This window comes from Lontra canadensis, unplaced genomic scaffold (genome assembly GCF_010015895.1).
Source record: "Lontra canadensis isolate GAN:19392208 unplaced genomic scaffold, GSC_riverotter_1.0 scaffold117, whole genome shotgun sequence".
Lineage (NCBI taxonomy): Eukaryota > Metazoa > Chordata > Mammalia > Carnivora > Mustelidae > Lontra > Lontra canadensis.
Genome location: NW_022631111.1, coordinates 3,372,352 through 3,392,013, shown reverse-complemented (window position 1 = coordinate 3,392,013; position 19,662 = coordinate 3,372,352). Strand labels below are relative to the sequence as shown.

Here is a 19,662-nt window from a genome sequence, read left to right as displayed (position 1 = left end):
AGTCGGCACTCAGGAAATGCTCCTGAGGGCACCTTGGTTCTTGAAGCCTGGCCAGCACCTCCTGAGACGGACTTTATGCAGAAGTCCCTGTTCTTCCCCAGCTGACGTCCTGTCTCTCTCCTCTGCCCAGCCCCAGCCTGAGCTCTGTCCTCACTCCCTGGCTCCTTCCCCGGTCCAGTGTGCTTCTCACAGCATGGCCTTCTGACCACAGGGGCTGGGATTATAGTGCTCTCCTCCCTAGGGCCTTGGCCACAGTGCCCAGAGCAGAAGCACAGTAGAGCTGGAAGAGTACGGGCTTTGGAGCCACTCGGGCCTGCCCTTGAGCTGAGTGGGGCACTCTCCCCTCTCCAAGCCTCACTTTTTTTCATCTGTGCAATGGGCTGGTGAGATCTATTCTATTGTGGGCATCCGGTGAGATAGACATGCTGCTCGATGGAGGTGAACCTACCGGGTGCTTGGCCCAGGCCCTGTCCCGCCCCTGCCCACACACCCGGGGCCCCGTCTCACCACTTCCTGGGAGGGGAGGCAGCTTGGTGTTCCGGGTGTGTGGAGCTGGCCCAGCCCAGGAGCAGGAATCCTTGAGCGACTTGAGCTTCTCCTTCTTGAGCTGCTCGAACCGGTGCATGGCCGTCATATGTTTGCGCAGCTGCAAGCCACCAGCAGAGGGAGCGGCCAGGGCTGAGGCATCGGCCCCTGGGGGCGTGTCATCCAGAGCCGTCAGGTCTCCCAGGCTCCCGGGCCCTGTCCCCGGCATCTCCACGCCGCTGTCATTGTTGGGGGCACTGCCCAGGGGAGAGGGCTCACTGCTGCAGGACGACTGGGCCCCGGGGCTGGACTGACACAGCTATGGGGTGGTAGGGTGTGAGAAGACACAGACTCAGAGAGTGCGAGAATCCCCCTGGCCCTCGCCCCTATGTGCACACACGCTGTGCCCTTGCACACCTGGGAAGGAGGCTGCTATGCAGAGAGCTTCTGAGCGTCACTGTCTGTCTGCAGCAGGTGGCCCAGCCACCTCACTTCACCGAACCTCAGCTCCCCCAACTAGAAGAGGCACCTGAGCTGTCTCTGGGACAGGGTTAGTGGCTGGAAGGAACGCCTCCGGTAGGCGGAAGGCACCTGAGAATGGACAGCCCCACATTTTCCTGGATCCCGCTCCTCGGTTGTCTGGGCCAGCATCTGGGCCAGAGCTCTGCATGCTGAGCTTTCCGTGTGTGGGGACACTTGGGGTTTGTGCCCCACAGAGGCAGCCACTGCTGCGTGAAGTTGACATCCAAGAGGATGCTCAGTGTTCCCAACAACAGGGACATGCTGTGTGATGGAACAAGTAGCTGTGGGGACTGTTGACCTGGTGCCTTCTCAACAGGCCAGAGGCAGGTTATTGGAAAGGGCCAGGAAGACCAGGGAGTGTGGACCTGCTGGACAAAAGCCCTTGACTGATGGGCCACTCTGAACCAGCCCCCATTCTGGTCAATGCAGAGGGGGGCTCGTGTGTACAACGCAGGACTCCACACAACCCGGGCTGCCTCCACTGGGACCTGGGCTCTAAGCCCAGCTGAGGCTCACTTCAGATGTAGCACCTGTGGGCTCATTCCCAGGCCAGATGCTCTCTAATTCAAAATTTTCTAGAATTTTCGGTGACAGTGCTCCCTTCTGCCTGTGGCAAGACCTCCATTTCTCAGGTTGGCACTCAAGACCCTCCATTGGCTGGTCCTTCCCTCCTCTGTGCCCTGAACTTGCACCTCCATTCAGCCCTGTCCCTCGGGGAGGTTCCGTCCCCATGGTTCGCTCCTGTGTCTGCCAGCCTGACTCCTGCCTCCAGCCTTTATCTGTCCTGGGGGTTCTACCTGCAGTGCCTGATGCCCACCGACCCAAACCCATCTTACTAGGCTCCCGAGGGGCCTGGACTGTCCGATCAGCCTGCGCCCAAGCAGCAGGCTGGGACCAATACCCCAGCCCGCCCTCAGCACGCAAGCCCACCCACACCCCAGCCGGGCTTCCCTGCTCACCTCAGTACCGTCTATCCTTAGGGGAGGTACAGTCGAGAGAAAGAGGTGGAAACAAAGAACAGATGGTTAGAACAAAAGGAGTGGAGGCCACAGGGGCAAGGACACAGAGACAGGACAGAGGGAAGGGGACCAACTGTAGCGCTTGGGTGCTGGTTGGAAAGGCAAACCCCAGGAACCACCCACAGACTGACCATGTGGGGCCAGGCATCCCTGTGGCCCACGGCCCTGCCTAGAACTACGGGACCTGGCACAAGACAGGTTCTATAAGAGGCCCAAGGTCGTGAAGGGAGGAAAGTTGAGCTGGAGAGAGGAGGATGTTGTCGTGCACTTAGAGGAGGGGATCCCGAGACAGAGCCCATAGCTGCAGTTGGGGCTCTGGGCCCTTGTGCTGCTGGGCTTGATCTCCTGGGGGCGGGAGGCATGCACTGGGGCCTACACTGCCCTGCTCTGCTTACCCCGGAGCTCTCGGTCTTGATGGCTTTGATGTGTAGGCAGTCCTCCACAGCCTGGCTGGTGCTGCTGGCCTCGGCACTCTCCTCAGAGCCCCGGCCACCGGGCTCAGCACTGGCCTCATTGTCCCCGTTCTCCTTGAGCAGGGGGGCACGGAGGTGCACATCGTTGCGCTGCTTCTTGGTGACGTGAGCATCGGGGCCATGTACCGTTTTCACGTGCTTCCGGAGAGAGCTGGGGTCCGTGTATCGCTTGGTACAGCCTGGGATCTTGCAGATATAGGGTTTCTGGGAAGAGAAGCAGGCATGTGTTATGAGACTCTGAGTGAGAGCACTCCCCATTCTCCTGAAGCCATGCCATGTCCTTTGGCTGGTATAGTCAGAAGGTGCTGGATGGAGCCAGGCCAGCCCGAGACCTGCAGGAGTTCAGCCCCATTAGTCTGATCTGCCATCTTTGCATGTGGGTGAGTGCATAGCTGAGGAAGCCCTCATCACAATCTGGGGACACAGATCAGAGACCAGGGAGGGGGTCAGGGACACGAAGTTTGGTGTGATTGCAATGCCACCTCCCTGTAGATCAGGGCTCTGGAATTTTCTATATCGGTAGGAGTGTATTATGTGAGATAGGGTTAACACCCCGATCTCTCTGATGAAGAAAAACAGGTTCATAGAGGCAAAGAAACTGGTTCAAAGTCACTCAGGAATGGGATGAAAACCCAGGGTTTCTGAACCTCAGTACTGAGTACACACACACACACACACATACCCCACATCTACATGTAGATACACTCCCTAGTACCCCTCCACACACATTCACACATACATACATGTCCATGCATATACACCACACACACACACACACACACGTACATGTGCACAAGTGCACAAACACGCACACATGTCCTACAAATACGCATCCACACAGACCCACATAATACATACACACGCACATCCACATCCGCACAAACATCCACACACATACATAAACACACCCATTTCCAAGGCTAGCTCTTGTCTGTAGAGACCCTGGGGGGCTTAGATTCCTTAGGGAATGCCTCTGATTTCTTACAAGCATTGGAGGAAATCCTCTTGGGATCCAAAACGTATCTAAGTTTTTAGAAATGTTCCTTCCTGAGTCTACCCGAGCAAAAGCAGTTGAGTGGCTTGGCCTGGACTGGGAGGCCAGTACAGTGGACTTCTCACCCTGGGCTCTGTTAGTCCTGCCAGGGTGTCTGGCTACCTGGGAGGGAGACAAAGGCTGCTCTGTGGCTTATCAGTGAGGGGCTGACAGCTACAATAGGTCAGACAGCAGCAGCAGCTGTAGCACGTCATTGCCAGCTGCTCAGGGTGGAGGGGCAGGGCCCTGCCGATCTGTCCTGAACTCAGATAGTAGGCTGGGGTGGGGACCTGGGGCATCAGGCACCTAGCTACTTGACAGCCTACTAGAAGCCACGGGGTGGTGTATTTACAAACGCGTCAGAGGGGCCCTACATGCACACGCTGTGCACACCCTGGTGGGGTACCTCGTTGGAGTGGGTGCGGTTCTGGTGCTTGGCGCGGTCGGAGGCATTGGAGAAGGCCTTGTTGCAACCCTCGTGCTCACACACGTACGGTTTCTCCCCAGTGTGGGAACGCAGGTGCGTCTTCAGGTTCTCCAGGCGAGAGTAGGCCTTTGAGCATCCCTCGAACTGGGAAGAGGTGGGTTCGGTCAGTGAGGGTGCCCCAGACCCAATGCAGGGATCTCAACCTCAGGGGCTGGTCTGCTGCCTCCTCCCCAGATCCGTCCCCCCACACTCCACTGGTGCACCCAGGATTTTAACAATATCCACCCTGCTTTCTGATGATAAAATGACACAAGACTACTCTAGAACATTTGGGAAGGACAGAAAAGTGCAAAAAGAGAAATGAAAACCATTGGCTGCCAGGGATAGCCACTGCCAACACCCAGGTAAGTCTCTGGGGACTTGGCAGTTCATCCTGAATGTTCAAATCCCAAGTGGGAACATATCAGGTATTTTGTCACATACTCTGTTTGTTAAAGTCAACAGCACATGCTGAGAATCTTCCTGTTATCATTAAAAACTCTTTGAAAATACTATTTTTAACTGTTTCCAGTGCCACTCCCTGATTAGAATGGTTGTGTTAAAAGGCACTGAAAATAAAATCCAGGGGCCCCTGGATGGCTCAGTCAGTTAAGTGTCTGACTCTTGATCTCAGCTCAGGTCTTGACCTGAGGATCTTGAGTTCAAGCCCCATGTTGGGCTCCACACTGGACTTGGAGCCTACTAAGATAAAATAAAATCCAGTGTGCTCCAAATCCTTGAGTGAGTTGGCCACCCTCACCTTTGTTCTGGTCATGCTGGGCCCCTTTCAGTTCCTTGACCCCACTAATTTTTTCTCAGTGTGGGGCCTTTGCACACACCGTCCCTGGCTACCGGGGTCCTGGCCTGGTTCACTCCCTCTGAATCTCTTATGGTATTTCCTCTAGAAGAATTTCTCTGATCTTCTTAATCATAAGACTACCCTTTTTCTCTTTATATTCCCTACCGCAATTTATAATCTTTGTCATTTTGTTATCTGGCCTTCCCATTAGGATACCAGCTCCAAGAGAACAGGTATCTTCTAGATCTTGTTCATTCTAGTTCCTAGTAGTTAATATCTGATGAAAAAAATTTTTTTTGGCACTCAAGAAACATTTTTGGAAAGGAAGGAAAGAAGGAGGGAGGGAGCAAGAGAGAGTGGCAGAGAGGGAGGAAGGAAGGGAGGATGGATTATTGTAGGAGGTTCTGAACCTATTTCCAAAATAGTGCAATAGCATCTAATGTTCCTATGAAAACTGCCCTTAGAATAACACATAAACCCTAGTAGGAACTGGGTTATTATGTATCTCCACATCTTCCCCTTTATTCCTGACCAGTGATTGGGTATATTTGGTATATTGATCTGTTTCTACAATACACAGTTTGTACCACAGGGCTAAGGTTTGCTAGCACTCAGAATGTTACAAAAATAACTTGCTGCAAAGGACCCAGAAGAGCCAAAATAATCTTGCAAAAGGAGGACAAATCTGGAGGACTGACACTTCCTAAATTCAAAATTTACTACAAAACTACAGTAATCAAGACTGTGGGTGGTGCTATAAGGACAGACATAGAGATCAACAGACCAGAAGTGAGAGTTTAGAAATAAACTCATATATAAGGGTCCAATGATTTTCGAGAAGGGCATTAAGGCCATTCAATGGGGAAAAGAATAGTCTCTTCAACAAATGGGATCAGGACACCTGGACAGCCACATGCAAAAAGAATGAAGCTGGACCCCTACCTCACACCATCTACCCAAATGGACTCAAGATGGATTCAAGACCTAAATGGTAGAGCTACCCTATAAAACTATATATTTATATTTATATTTACTTATATATTTATGATATATACTTATACATAAGTATATATTTATGTAAATAAGACTATATATTTATAAACTATAAAACTCACATAAGAAAACATAGGGATATATTTTTGTGACCTTGGATTAGGCAATGGCTTCTTAGATATGGCACCAAAAGCACAAAGAATTAAAAAACTGGATTTCATCAAAATTAAAAACTTTGGTGCTTCAAAGGAAACCATCAAGAAAATGAAAAGAAAATCCACAGAAATGGGAGAAAATACTGGAAAGTCATATATTTGACAAGGGTTTAGAACTACTACAACCCAACAATAGAAACAAATAACTCAATTTAAAAATGGGTGAAATATTTGAGTAGACATTTCTCCAAAGATGGTATACAAATGATCGATAAGCATATGAAAAATGCTCAACATCACAGTCATTAGGGAATCACTAATCAAAATCACAATGAAATGCCACTTCACATCCCCTAAAATGAGTGTCATCAAAAGCAAGTGTTAGGAAGGATGTGGAGAAATCAGAACCTTCAGATAGTGTTAGTGGGAATATAAAATGGTGCAGCCTTTTTGGGAAGCAGTCTGGCTGGTCCTCCAAAAGTTGAACACAGAGTTACCATATGCCCCAGCAATTCTACTCTAGGTACATACACAAGAGGATCGAAAACTCGTGTACTAATGTTCACAGTAGCATTTTTTATAACAGCCAACAAGTGAAAACAATGCAAATATCCATCAACTGGGTAAATGGGTGAAAATACTAGGGTTTTTGTGTACAATGAACTGTTGTTTAGCCACAAACAGAAACGATGTATTGATACATGCTACGATACAGATGAACCTTGAAAACTCTCTGAGTGAACAAAGCCAGACACAAATGCTGCCCATCGCGTGATTCCATTTTAACGAATTGTCTGGAACAGGGCAATTCATAGAGATGGGGGAGCAGATTAGTGCTTGTTAGGGAGTAGGGGGAAAGAGGACAGGGAGTGATCGCAAATAGGTCTGGGTTTTCTTTTGGGGGTGATGACAATGTTCTGAAATTAGCTAGCGGTGACAGTTGCACAACTTAGTGAACATACGGAAAATCACTGACTTGTACATTTTTTTTTTGTACATTTTTTTAAAGGGCGAATTTATGGCATGAGAGTTTTATCTCGATTAAAAAAAAAACACTTGCCAACAAAGGTGGCATATTTTGTTGAATCCCCGTCACTGCCAATTTTAAGACAGCCTGAATTCAGAGATATTAAAATGAGAGCAAAATGTCTATCTCAGAATTATAAGGTAATTCATGGAGAATTCCCAGAGGCTTTAGCTGCAAGCAGGTCAGGGCATCACTGGCATCACTGGACTAGTGGTCCTTTTAAAGAGGGACCAGTCACTTGTGCTAAAAAAAGGTCTCGCTAATCATAGTCACCAATTATGTTGAAACCACAAAGGAAAATGTCTAGAAGTTTTTATTTTTGTGTCCACTTAAAAAAAAAATTTCAGGGTGACTGGGTGGCTCCGTTGCCTTAAGCGTCTGCCTTCACTCAGGTATGATCCCAGGGTCCTGGGTCGAGTCCTGCTTCGGCTCCCTGCTCCTCGGGGAGTCTGCTTCTCCTTCTCCCTCTGCCTCCCCCCACCCCCGCCTCCAACCCTGCGCTTGTCCTCTCTTTATCTCAAATAAATAAAATCTTCAAAAAAAAAGGAAAGAAAAAAAAAAGAAAAATAATTTAAAAATTCAACCAAAGGGATGTTGCTTCAGCAACTCGCCAGTAAAGTTTTCTCTGTGCAGTGCTGAACTGCAGGGGTATAGTCCCGCCGCGGGGTTCATGGCTACACAGTCACAACTACAGAGCCACCAGCACCTCCCCACTGCAGTTACCAAGATGCACCCATGCCTGGAGTCCATCAGAGGTCTGGGAGAGAAAGGTGACCAGCCTCAGGGCGGAACTCCCCAAGGGCGGAACTCCCAGGGCAGGAGAACACAGGACAACACGTTGTGGGGCCCAGATGATGCCATGGCCAGCCATGCCCGGCACAGCCCACATCAGCCCCAGGCGCTCGGCTGTCCTCTGTGGAGACCACACTGCTGTCCTCTGTGGAGACCCAGGGAGTGGAGGGGAAGGGCTGCGCCTGAAGCGTGGAGACACCGCGGGGGGGCGGGGCACTGGAAGCTCCACTCACCGTGCACTTGTGGGGCTTCTCGCCCGTGTGCCTGCGCATGTGCACGACGAGCATGTACTGCGCCTTGAAGGGCTTCTGCTCCCGCGTGCAGGCCTGCCAGCGGCACACAAACTCCTTCTTCTCGCCGTGGATGTGCTCGTTGTTGATATGCTGCCGGGAAGGATGGCGGTGAGCCCGGCCTCCCACCCCTGCAGACCCCACCTCCTCTGTGCAGACACAACGCCCACTGCCTGACAAGACCACCGCCTGGGTGCCGAGCCCCACCTCCTCATCAGCTCTCATTAGCTGCCCCTAACTGCAGATCTACTGTGTGCTACTTGTCTCAGCTGCATTTCCCAATTAGTCAGTGGTCAAAGTGGCCATCTGTGATGGGCAAGGGCATCCCGCTCTCCCCAGGCTGGGCTCCAGGCTCTGGTCAGGATGGTGATGCTCCTGGGCTGCAAACAGTAGGCACTAATGAACTGCAGCGAGGCAGACATGCCCACAGTTGGTGCATGCGAAGCTTCTCCCAACCTTGCCTGTATTGTCCCAGGAATTCCTGAAAAAAATTTTTTTTTTTAAATCATAATGGAAACATAAAGGTATCCTCATCTCTACTTCTGAGAGTAGCCTCTGAAAGGCTGGTTTCAGCACTTTTCACCGAGACCCAGATCTTATGTGGTCTAGGCAGGGCCTCGGCAAGCAAGGGTAGTACCCTGATGCTGGGCTCTGGGCACGGTGCGAGGCTGCCCCTGGCACACGATGGCCCAGGAAGATAGAGCAGGTCAGCCAAAGACTGCATGACTGATCTTGAGGCATGGCCTTGGGAGCCCTGCTTCCCGGGGCAGGTGGGGCCATAGGGGGAAAGCTGGGAAGTGCAAGGTCAAGAAGCTCTTCCTGGAGGTGGGGTCCATAGACCCATCTCAGGTAGCACTGCCCTGGCCCAGGAATGCAGACTAACTTTCCTCCTTTCCCCAGTCCCTACACATACACCTTCCAGCTTCTACCTCGGGCTCATCACATGTGTGCCACCTCCATTAGTTTCTCCCATGATGTGGGACAAGGGGCCAAATTTCCCTTTCTGTCATAGGGAACATTGCAAGCTGCCCTTTGGATTAGTCACTTGCTTTGATTATTTAACTGAAGGCTGCCATACTCACTGGAGCAGGGGTATTACTACCTCTGAGCTTAGGATGTGTGGATATGTGTGGGGCCTCCGGACTTTTAGTCCTTAGGTTTTGAGGTTGCTTATTTATCTAGGGGAGTGAAAAAAAGGTGGTATTAGTCACTCACGCAGTGGACTAAAAAAGTATACTGAACCTCCTGTGCTTCCTCTCCCTCTAGGGCATCTCTCTAAAGGCCACCAGGGAGCCTCCCTTTGCCCCATCCATGTCCCATCCTTCCCCTTTCATCTCCCTCTTCGTTCAAGGTCCTGCGCTATCTGTGTGTGGATCAGGCTGGGCTTGCTTGCCCCTAGGGGGATAGGAGGGTGGGACACTCTGGTCTTGGCGGTCTGCTCTCTCTCCAGCCCCACCGCCTCTCTTGGCACATCTTCCTGCTTTCACCGCCCTCCACCGGCCACCCCCTCCAATGCAGTAGCCATTCACCACTTGTGGCTTCGAGCCCTTGAGATGTGGATGGTCCCAACGGGGATGGGCTGTTTCTAAGATGGACAATTTAAAAAAAAAAAAAAGGATGTAAAATACCCCAATAATTGTTTTATATTGATTACACGTCAAAATGATCATCTTTCAGATATATTGGGTGAAATATAATCTATTTTTTAAATGAATTTCACCTGTTTCCTTTGACTGTTTTTAAAACGTGCTCCCAGGTTAATGTCAAGTTACACATGTGGTGGGCCTTTGTGGCTGGCGGCATCCTTCTACTGGACGGTGCTGCTGTCGATCTTCGCAAGCTGCGGGGCTGTTGGGGAGAGCCCGGCCCAGAAAGACAGCAAGCCGCCTGGCCCACGCGCCCTGAGAAACAGGCCCTGGCTGTTGTGCATACAAATGTCAGCGTTGGAGCAAGTAAAATCTACTGCGCTTTGAACTTCCAGGGAAATCTTATCATATTAGCCTCACTTTCCATTTTTAAAGCCTTTCAAATGATAAAAATGTTTCCTGACAATGCCTTTCATTTTTTGCTTATTGGTTTATTTAGCAACAAATTGTTAATAATCGACTGGGGGCTCCGGCTTGCCTGTGTGCCTGCCACCATCCATCTTCCCGGGGAGCAGAGAGAAAGACACAGCTGGGCCGAGGGGCTGGCTCTCTTCTCGTAGGGGCCTTCTTTTTCCAGGGCCAGGCAGAGGTGCTCCCCGACACCTGCAGGGGCGGTCCCGGGCACAGGCAGAAGCCTGCAGCTAACGCTTCCTGCCCCTGATGCCTTTATTGGAGGTGTTCCCTCCCTGCTCTTGGCACTCATCACTCATCACCAGGAACACCTCTCGTGTCTGTGTCTCCACCTCTGCCCGGCCCCCTCCCGGCCCCGCATGTGCTGTCCTCTCTTTCATCTAACCTGATCCATACTACAACTCGCAGCCCCAGTGGCCCCTCCTCCCTCTTGGACTCATTCACCCAAAGACGTGATGCAGGTTGAAGAATTATGCTAAAGTTCCAGGAGGGGTTAGAGCAGCCCTGCTTCATGGTGCTACGTCAGCTCCAATGGGTTCGCTGTGAAATTCTGGCCTCCTACATGAGAATCGTTGCGGGGGGAGGGGATCCCCAAAGCAAAAGAAACCTCCAGCATTTGAGAGCAACTCTCATGACAGGAGGGAGTGGGTGGTGTCCTGAATGCCGAGTGCACAGGGGTGGGGAGAAGCAAGCTTCCCTGTGGTGGCTTCTGGATGGGAACAGTGTGTGTATCTACCCTACCCAAAGATCGAGCTGCTGGTCTGGTGTGGGGCTTATGTTTATGGACTCTCAGTCCCCAAGAATTGTGTGTATCTATGTGTGAGTGTGTGTGCAGGGCAGGGTGGGGGTTGGCTGGAAGGGTTATTCTTCAAGTCAATTTCTCTTCAGTTTCATCTTCTGCATGGAGAAGAGAGACACTCAGGCTGGTATAGGAAACAAGGAGGAGGAAGTGGAAGGGAACCACCAGGTGTGAAAAGCCATCTGCTACGTGCATCCCATCTAACCTTCACACCCTCGTGGGGGTAGACTTCACCTTCCATTACAGGAGAAAAAAACAGGCTCGTGAGGCTTAAGTGGTTCAGAACCACTCGGCTGACTGTGATGTAGCCAGCTTCGAAGCCTCTGCTCTTCCCGCTGTGGGTTACCCACCCCTCCAACTGCTATCACGTGAATGCTGCTGTAGAGAAATTCAGAGTGGGGACCAAGGGACATGACACAAAAAGAGCACCCAGGTCCCATGGCCTCTCTGGTGTCCTGCCCTGGCAGTATCTAGGCATTTTTAAGCAGTCTCCTCCTGATATGGTATTGATACCCCATCTGCACTTGTAGATACTAGGTCTCTGGGAATGGTCTCCCAGAAGAAGTTACTAATTCCTTCCTCCATGGGAGGAACTATGTCCTGGTTTCAGAGTTGGGCTTCTTATGATCTCATTGATGCTGGCTGATTTAACTGTTCTTAATTCCCTCTTTGCATTGGCTGCTAGGAAGCTAAAAAAAAAAAAAAAGATATTTATGCAAATAACACTCCAGAGCACTTAGTTTTTAAAAAATACATTCTACTCCAGGCTTCATCTTCTTGTTCCTTTCTCCTGAATTTTCTCATTTACTTGTTTTTGTTTTTAATCTCTTTTATGACGTCTGTATTTGTATGTGTACTTTTAGAAATAGGTGGGGCCCAGATAAATAATTACACCTCCCCCTTGCAGAGACCGTTGCCCAGGCATCTCCTGGAGCCGTCTCCTCCAGCCCCTTCTCTCCAGCAGGGGGCCCGGAAGCTCTGGCTGCCGCAGCAGGCTGTGCGGCTCGAGGCTTACATGCACCAGCTGTTCCTGCGTGTCGTACTCCTTGGTGCAGTCCTCCCAGTGGCAGTTGGTCTCGTAGATGATCACCTCGGCCTCCTGCTTGCAGTCATCCCTGTCCAGGTCTTCCTTGAGGTCAGCCAGCTGCTCCTGGGGGAGGAGCAGAGCACACCCATGGTGAGCAGTGCCCCCGATGAAAGGTTGCCACGGGCCCCAGGCAGTCTGTGGCGAGGGCCACACACATGCTTGCATGCACATGCACACACACGCAAGCACACGCATATGCCCATGTATGCACTCAGCCTACTTCCGCAGCTGCCTCCCTCCTTCCTCTCTCCTGCTGGCTTATCATCACCAAAGTGTCCCATCACATCCTGGGTCAACTGACTTGGCAAGGAGAACAGGAGAAAAGAGGGCAGGGTCTTTTCCTTCTTTGGTTTGGTTTCCTCCGGGGGAGCTGAGGTGGGCCCCATGGGATCAGGTTGGGGGTGTACGAGGTCGGGTCCAGCGTGGAGGTAAGAGAACCAGCCAGCGTGCAGACAACTGACTCTCACGTGACCCCCTCCTTCCAGGGACTCACAGCTCGCCTTGGTTCAGGCTCAGGGTAGAGTGAGCGAACTATGGCAAATTTTCCCCCCGCCCCTCTTCCTTGCCACAGCCCCAAGACGTGTGGGTGTCTATTTGTGCATTGCAGCCAGGAAAACGGGTTCAGGGAGAGGTCACCTTGCTCTCAGTAGAGCACAAAGTGACTTCATGACAGCCTAGGTCTGCACTCAAGTCTCCCCATCAGGATGGGGCCCATGTGTGCCCTGTTCAAGGTGGCAAAGGAAAGCCCCCCACCCCCAGATAGGCCTTCACCTGATCACAGGTGCCCGGCATTCCTTTCAAAGAGCACAAAGCACGTCACGCCCCGAAGAGCCAGAGACGGAGACTCTGTCCCACAGGGAGCCCCCACACCAGCAGATGCTGAGCTGGTCAGGGGCAGCCTCTTAGCAGGGGACACGGGGGCGGACTGCAGGTGGGGAGAGAAGGGGAGGCACAGACGTGCCAGGCTGGGACGAAGGCCCAGTGAGGACCTCCACAGGATGTCGAGGACTCCCCGGTATTCCGTGGGCTCGCTAGGCAGGCTCAGAGCAGAGCTAGGCAAACAGGGAGTTGTTAGAATGAGCTGCGTTCCATTTTACACTATCTATAAAACTGCTGGAATAGTCTGTCTTTCAGAAAAGCCCCTGGGGAAAACATTTAGAGCTGAGACTAAGGGGGACAACCTCTCTCCCCAGTCAGGAGCCCCAGCCCTCACCCGCTCCAGAGACCACGCAGCGGAGGCTGCCGCTCGCCCCTTAGCCTCATTACTACTACTGAGCCCACTTCTGGGCATGGGGAAATCAGCCTCACAGCTCCCTGGGCTGGCTGCAGACCCAGGCCCCTGACTGACCCACTGCCCACTAGAGCTGCAAAGGGCTCCTCTCAGAGGAGCTTCTGGTTGCTTCTCAGAGTGCTTTTCAACGAATGTACTTGTCTTGAAAAAGCGAACGATGACATGTGGTTTCCTAAGTCTGTGGGCGGGCATGGGGTCCACGTTATAAGGAAGGTGCGGGAGCACCCCTGCCCGGGACCTGTGGCCCTGGGGGGCTCTGCGGGGCTGTGGCCTCCTACACCCGCTCTGCATGGTCAGAAAAACTGCAAACAGACTTCTTATCTCATGAGCCGCATGTCCTGCTCGTCTCTAAGAAGACTCTCGAACAAGCTGCCCGATGGACCTGTGAGCGCAAGGTGGCCCAGGGGCCGCGGGTGTACTCGGGCCTCTAGAGGGAGCCGGCATCACCCTTGCCCACAGTTTGGAGGGCTTAAGCAGAGTGGGGACTCCTTATGCAGCACTGCCTGCCGCGAGGGAAACACGCCCATCCACCTTGCAAATGAGCCAGGTCACTGAATCAGGACACTGAGCAACATGGTGACAACCTCGGGTGATACACGGCTTTCCTTCCACTGACGAGTCTGAGGGGCCAGGCCAGGCAGGAAGGACAGCTTTGTGCCACCCTTCTGGGCAAGATGGATGGGGCAGAGGCTCGAGGGGGCTCAGCGCCTGTCCTCACTGCTTCGGCGTGTCTGTCTCCCCTGGAGATGGGCCGTCCTCATCAATTTCACCGGCCCCCGATGACGGCCGACCTCGTGGAAACCATGCATCAAGCCGAGATGCCTCAGCGTCAGCGAGGGGAGAAGAATTTGTCACCAGCTCCTCTGTTTGCTTGACAATAACAGGACCCGATATTTCATAAAAATTAAGTGCCCAGAGCGTGCCCGATGGTTTACAGGTTTGATAAAAGATGGTCTGGCATATGTAGGGGAGATGAGAACGGAGGTCCCCTGCATCCTTGGTGTCAAAGCTGGTGATTGTGGAGTAGCAGATGGAAACCGGGGCACGGCAAGAGGCCTGGGGAGGGGTGGGAGGCTCACCCGTGGGCTCAGCACTCACACCAAGCCCTTCCCCTGACAGGCCTTTGCTCCAAGAACTGGGCCTGTCTCGGCCTGCGGTCACCGAATGTCCGAAGAAGGGGCGGGATATCCCAAGGGACCTGCAAAGAGGTTTCAGCCCCACAACAGACCAGTCTTGGGCTCCAGGTGGCTGCCTTCCTCACCTTCCTGCCAAGAAACATCCTCCCTCCCTCCCTTCCTTCCTCACCATGCCACTCACATGTGCATTGAGTCATTAGAAAATATTATTTCGGGACACCTGGGTGGCTAGTCGATCAGGTCACGATCTCAGGGTCATGACATCGAGCCCCGCGCTGGGCTCTGTGCTCAGCCTGCCCCTATCTCCCACATGTACGTGTGTTCTCCCCTAAATAAATAAATAAAATCTTAAAAAAAGGAAAGAAAATATAATGTCATAGGGACTTAGTACCTGTCCCTGAGTAAACCCCGATGGCTTGGCGCCAAATCAGACACTTCTCCCGGGGGTCCACCCTCTCTGAAGCTTTACAGGGCAGTGCAGGCGACAGGCAAGACGCCCTAGGAGCTAGGCTGGGCTCCCGGCAGAATCGAGTCCTGTTCTCCAGGAGGGTCAGGAAAGGGTGTAGTGGCAGTGAGGGGGTGGGGATAGGGGACTGAAATTCCAGGGAGAGGGAGAGACGGGAAGGGGCCACAAGCTAGCGGGTGTGACCGGGGCTTGTGTGAGGGGCTGGGAGGAGCTGGCTGCAGCCCCAGACATCCATCCCTCCATCCCTCCATCCTCCTTCCATGTGACACACGTTCGGTGAGCATGCGATGTGCAGGCTGCCAGGGACCCAGCTCCGGTCCTTCCTGAGCTCAGTGTATGCACCCTCTCTGGTTCACTCATTCATGCAGACAGTGGTCCATTCATCCATTCGCCACCAGGGCTGAGGTCCCGGGTCCCCTGACCCAATGGGAGGGCAGCCAGGACAACCAGCAGGTTACCTGCGTCAGGGTCAATGGGGAGGCTGGCCGCAGGCCCTCGGCCTCTGTCTTGACCTTGCTGCGCTTATGAATGACGACGGGGTTGACCGTGCTGCTCACAGCCGACTCGCTGCTCGGCTTGTTCTAAGGGAGGAGTGCAGGAGAGCCCGTCACACGGGAGCAGGGCGAGGGCACCCCAACTTCCGTTTGGGCTTTACCTCTGGGATGCTCCCCATGTTGACTGGGCCAACACCGGTGTTGGAAGTTTCAGAAGCTGGCTCCCCATTTGGTGGTTTGGCCAGGAGCACAGCTGGGGAGAGCCCAGAGCTCGGCCTTCCAACCCCCCCACTTCCATGGGAATGGAAAAGACCCTTTCTCTGGGAGATGCTGGGCACCATCACCCCTGTTCCAACAGTCTCAACCATTCAGCCCTCCGAAGCATGAGAGCGGGGGAAGCTTGGGGGCTGGGGAGAACAGGGCTGGGCCAGCCCAGGGAGCAAGAAAGAAGGGCCTAGTTCCTCAGGAGAAGGGGGCTAGATAGAGCAACCAGGGCGGGTGGTGACAAGAGCTACCAGCTTCTGTCTGGGGGCAGGTGCTAGGCGGCCGCCTAGAGCCCTGGGGTGGAGATGGAGGGCGTCTTGGAAAAGGGGTTCTTCTGGACAAGGTAGAGTCTTGCCTTCCTCCCAGAACGTGGTCACGTCTGTGCTGCGGCCTGCCAGGTGGCTGGCCTGTGCAGTTGCTCCACCTCAAGAACTGTCATCGGGAGTGCTAACCAGAATTGGGTCCACACGGGGCTCTGGGCCCACAAGCTCCCGTAGGCTCATGAGGCGCCAGTGATGTGGCAGGCCCCACTCAGCACGTTCATCAGCCCAGGCTGAAAGAGCTGTTGGCGAGTCAGGGTCCAAAACACAGTGGGACTGATTCCAAAGCCTACGCCTCTCCATTCTCCAACACTGTCTCTATAATTCCATTTCCTCGTCTGCAAAATGGGGCTTCTCCCCACCAAATACTACCTACTGTGTGTCAGAAACCATACCAGCATGCCCGCCCCATCAAAGGCTTGCTGGAAAGGGCAAATAAGATGGTTTTTTGTAAACTTAAGCTCAAAGACTAAACTGTACAGAGTACTCTCTCTGCCAGGCTCTGACGCCTAGCCTTTCTCTGCCTATACATTAAGTTGATTAGACCGGTGACTGCTGAACTTACTGGCTGGGTACTTGCTAAGGAAAAGGGAGGGTATTAGGAGCTAGCGCAGGTCTCCTGACCCCGTGTTCAGTCCTTTGGATCCCATGGCCTCTGCCCAGCAGACATCCCAGCAGCCAGACCTGTGCCCAGAGCCCTTCCACCAGCTCCCGGTGTGAGAGGGCAACCACCATCCCTCATAGGGTCCCAGGAGCCCGGCGACCCACCCTGTGCCCCCTATACCCATCTACCTGGGTGGCGTTGCTCAGACAGTTGCTGCTGCTGCTGAGCTGGGTGGGCGTGGCGTTGATAGAGGCGAGGGGCATGGGCTGCTGGGCCAGGAAGGTGGGCGAGGGCTGGATCAAGGGTGGAGTATGTCCAAAGGCAGATCCCAGGCCCCTCTGCTGGCTCAGGATCTGCTGGTAGGCCACTGGGTTGATGGGATGGGGAAAGGTAAAAGCAGGGCTGCAAAGAAGAGCAGACAAATCAGGGCCTGGGCAGGGAGTATGGCTCGTCTCATTGCCAGCGCGGCTCTACCTTGCTCAAGAGCCAGCAGTGGCTCCCCATTGCCTGACATCTCAGACCTCTCCTTCTGCACTCACCAGTGGGCCCTGCCCCATGATGCAGGCTTCACTCCAGCAGGCTGGCCCCCGGAGGGGCCAGGCTCCATCTCCTCCCCGCATCCCGGCCTTTCCCTCCTCAGACACCTGGGATGCACCCCTGCATCGTCATCGGGGACTATCTGAACACCATTGGGCCGCTGAGGCTGGTCCTGATGCCCCCTTGTCCAGGAAAGGTGCCCTGGGCCCTCTGGTTCACATGGTCCCCTCTCTTCTTTCACTTCTACTGCACTTCTAGACCCTCCCTGTCATCTGCTTATGGGCCACTCACTCCAGAACAGGAGACTAAGGGATAATGGTGACCTCCGGCCCTAAGCCATACATGACGGGTGGCTTGTGGCTTCCTCCTTGCTTTCTCCTTCATTGCTCACTCTGGGGGTGTGAGAGGGGAGCCAGTGCCATGGTGGGAAGATGCTCAAACAGCATTAGAGAGAGGACATCAGTATGAGAAATAAAGCTCCTGCCAATGGCCATGTGAATGAGCCTCCTTGACATGAGTTCAAAGTGGTAGGGTCTGAGTCCTAAAACAGCCTTGGCTGCATTGTGGGGGTGGGGGTGGGGACCCAAGGGTGAATGGTGTCCCAGAGGTTTTGGTGTGCCGTGCTGTGACCATGGTGGGGGGCCTGCTGCCAGCCCAGAGACCTGGTGGGAGCCCAAACAGTGTTACACCTTGAGGGGTCCCCAGTGCTGGCCAACAGCCGTGGCTTCCCCATGATACCTACTGAAATACTGAGGAAGCCACCTTTGGTTCCATGATGGAATCTTCCATGCTAGGCCCAGGAAAGGTCACTTTTCACATTAGAAAGTGCGTTCGGGTGCCAAATGAGCATATGGACCCAGACTCAAACATCGGCGCATTTCAACATCCTCATTAGTGGTTCTGAATTCCTGAACCGGTTCAAGGGCGCTTATGCATAAATGCAAGGAGTCCTGTCTTTCTCCTGGGGGATGAAGGCATGGTCCTCCCAGCGTGGCCCCGCCCTTGCCGCCCCCACCCCGCCTCCCAGTTCTCAGCCGCGCTGGCCGCTGAGGCCCACCTGAGGGTGCCTGCCGACAGGTGCCCGTAGGAGCCGCTGGCTGCAGAGCTGCTCCGGGAGTTGTTGATGTAGGCCACCAGAGAGTTGGGGGAGGTCCGGATCATCCGCTGCAGGTCCAGGCTGGCATCGGAGAGCGGGGAGATGGACAGCGCCCGCTTGCGGCTCAGGCGCGGCGTCACCCGCGGGCTGGAGAAACGCGACACTGTGGGGACAGCCAACCCCAGGCGTCACTGCGCTTGTAGGGGGACAGAATGAGGGGCGGGGAGGGCGGCTGGGAAGTGGGGGACCACGGGAAGAGCCTTTGAGGACTCCTAATGAGAACCTTCGGGGCTCCTGGGCAAGGGACCTAGCCTGTTTGCTTCTCTGCAGAATGGGACTGATCCGCATGCGGTGTGGGGAGGTTGGGAGAAGCCCAGGTCAGGGCTTGGGTGACAGAATGCCCTCGCTGGACACAAATTAATGCCTTTACTCCCAGTTTTGTGGAGAACAGGGCTGGGTTCAGTGTCGAAGAGCTTGGTGGCCTCTCGCGAAGCAAACCCACTGGTGAAACTAGCACCAGGTCAAGAAACGGCAGGGCTGGCGCCCTTCCTGACCCACCCCGAGGGCAGCCCCAATTCTGGCTTCTGCAGTCACCTGAGGCTTCCGGAACCTGTCACCTTTAACACTCAGGATGCACAGGCACTCCCACCCCCTGCAGAGGCTCTCACCCCTCATCCCTCAAGAACTGTGGGAAGGGAGGACAGGCTGCCCCTGACTGGCTCCCTTTTCCCTGGGGTCACACTGTCCTGCCATGGCTCTGGACTGTGCCTGTGTACGGTCCTTGCCCCCAGTCAGGGTTCTGGGTCTTTCCTCTGGACAAACAGTGGCCTACAAATGGTCTGACCGCATAACGGGGCAACTCCCACGTGCCAGTTTCTGCTTTGTCCAGACCCTCCCTAGGCCCTGGTTTCTTCTCTGTGAGAGGGTCTCCTCTTTCGGACCTCCAGGGCTGTGGTGAGGATGAGAGTAGGTGATGGATGTGAGCACCTTTCTGTGCCCCCTTCGGGCTGGAGAGGTCACCTGTATACAGCTCTAGTGGCTGCCAGGGCTTGGTTGGTCCTGGGCTTGTGATGCCCACCTTCTTCCCTTCTGTCTGCTCAGAACGGCTTGGACCCCACAGGTCCCCCTCCTCCAGGAAGGTGGCAGGTTACCCTGGCTGCAGGGTTGGTGTGTCAGTGCCTTGTCCCCACAGCTGTGGGGGCACCTAGGGCAGGGCTGATGGCCTGTGGATCTCTGAGCCCTCATCCCCAGTGCCGGACAGCCCCCAAGAAGGCTCGGCTATTCAGCCTCTGAGTGCAGAGAGCCCCAGCCTGGGCACCTCATGTGCGGTGCTCCCCTAGCCCCTTGCCCTTGACTGGCAAACTCAGGAAGCCCCTTTCCTCCTGGGCCACTGGGAGAAACACCCTCCAAGGCTGTG

General features: G+C 54.0%; 1 protein-coding gene across 1 annotated transcript in view; it reads right to left on the bottom strand.

Annotated features, from left to right (window-relative positions):
- The window catches only part of GLI2 (GLI family zinc finger 2), a 58,505-nt gene that overhangs the window by 4,992 nt on the left and 33,851 nt on the right, over positions 1-19,662 (bottom strand). Inside the window, exons 4-11 of the mRNA XM_032840907.1 lie at positions 18,207-18,408; positions 16,801-17,014; positions 15,389-15,511; positions 11,966-12,100; positions 8,038-8,187; positions 3,979-4,143; positions 2,462-2,743; positions 508-844 (exon numbers count right to left, since the gene is read on the bottom strand). Coding sequence (XP_032696798.1) covers positions 508-844; positions 2,462-2,743; positions 3,979-4,143; positions 8,038-8,187; positions 11,966-12,100; positions 15,389-15,511; positions 16,801-17,014; positions 18,207-18,408 — 1,608 coding nt within the window. The remainder of the gene's footprint in view (positions 1-507; positions 845-2,461; positions 2,744-3,978; positions 4,144-8,037; positions 8,188-11,965; positions 12,101-15,388; positions 15,512-16,800; positions 17,015-18,206; positions 18,409-19,662) is intronic.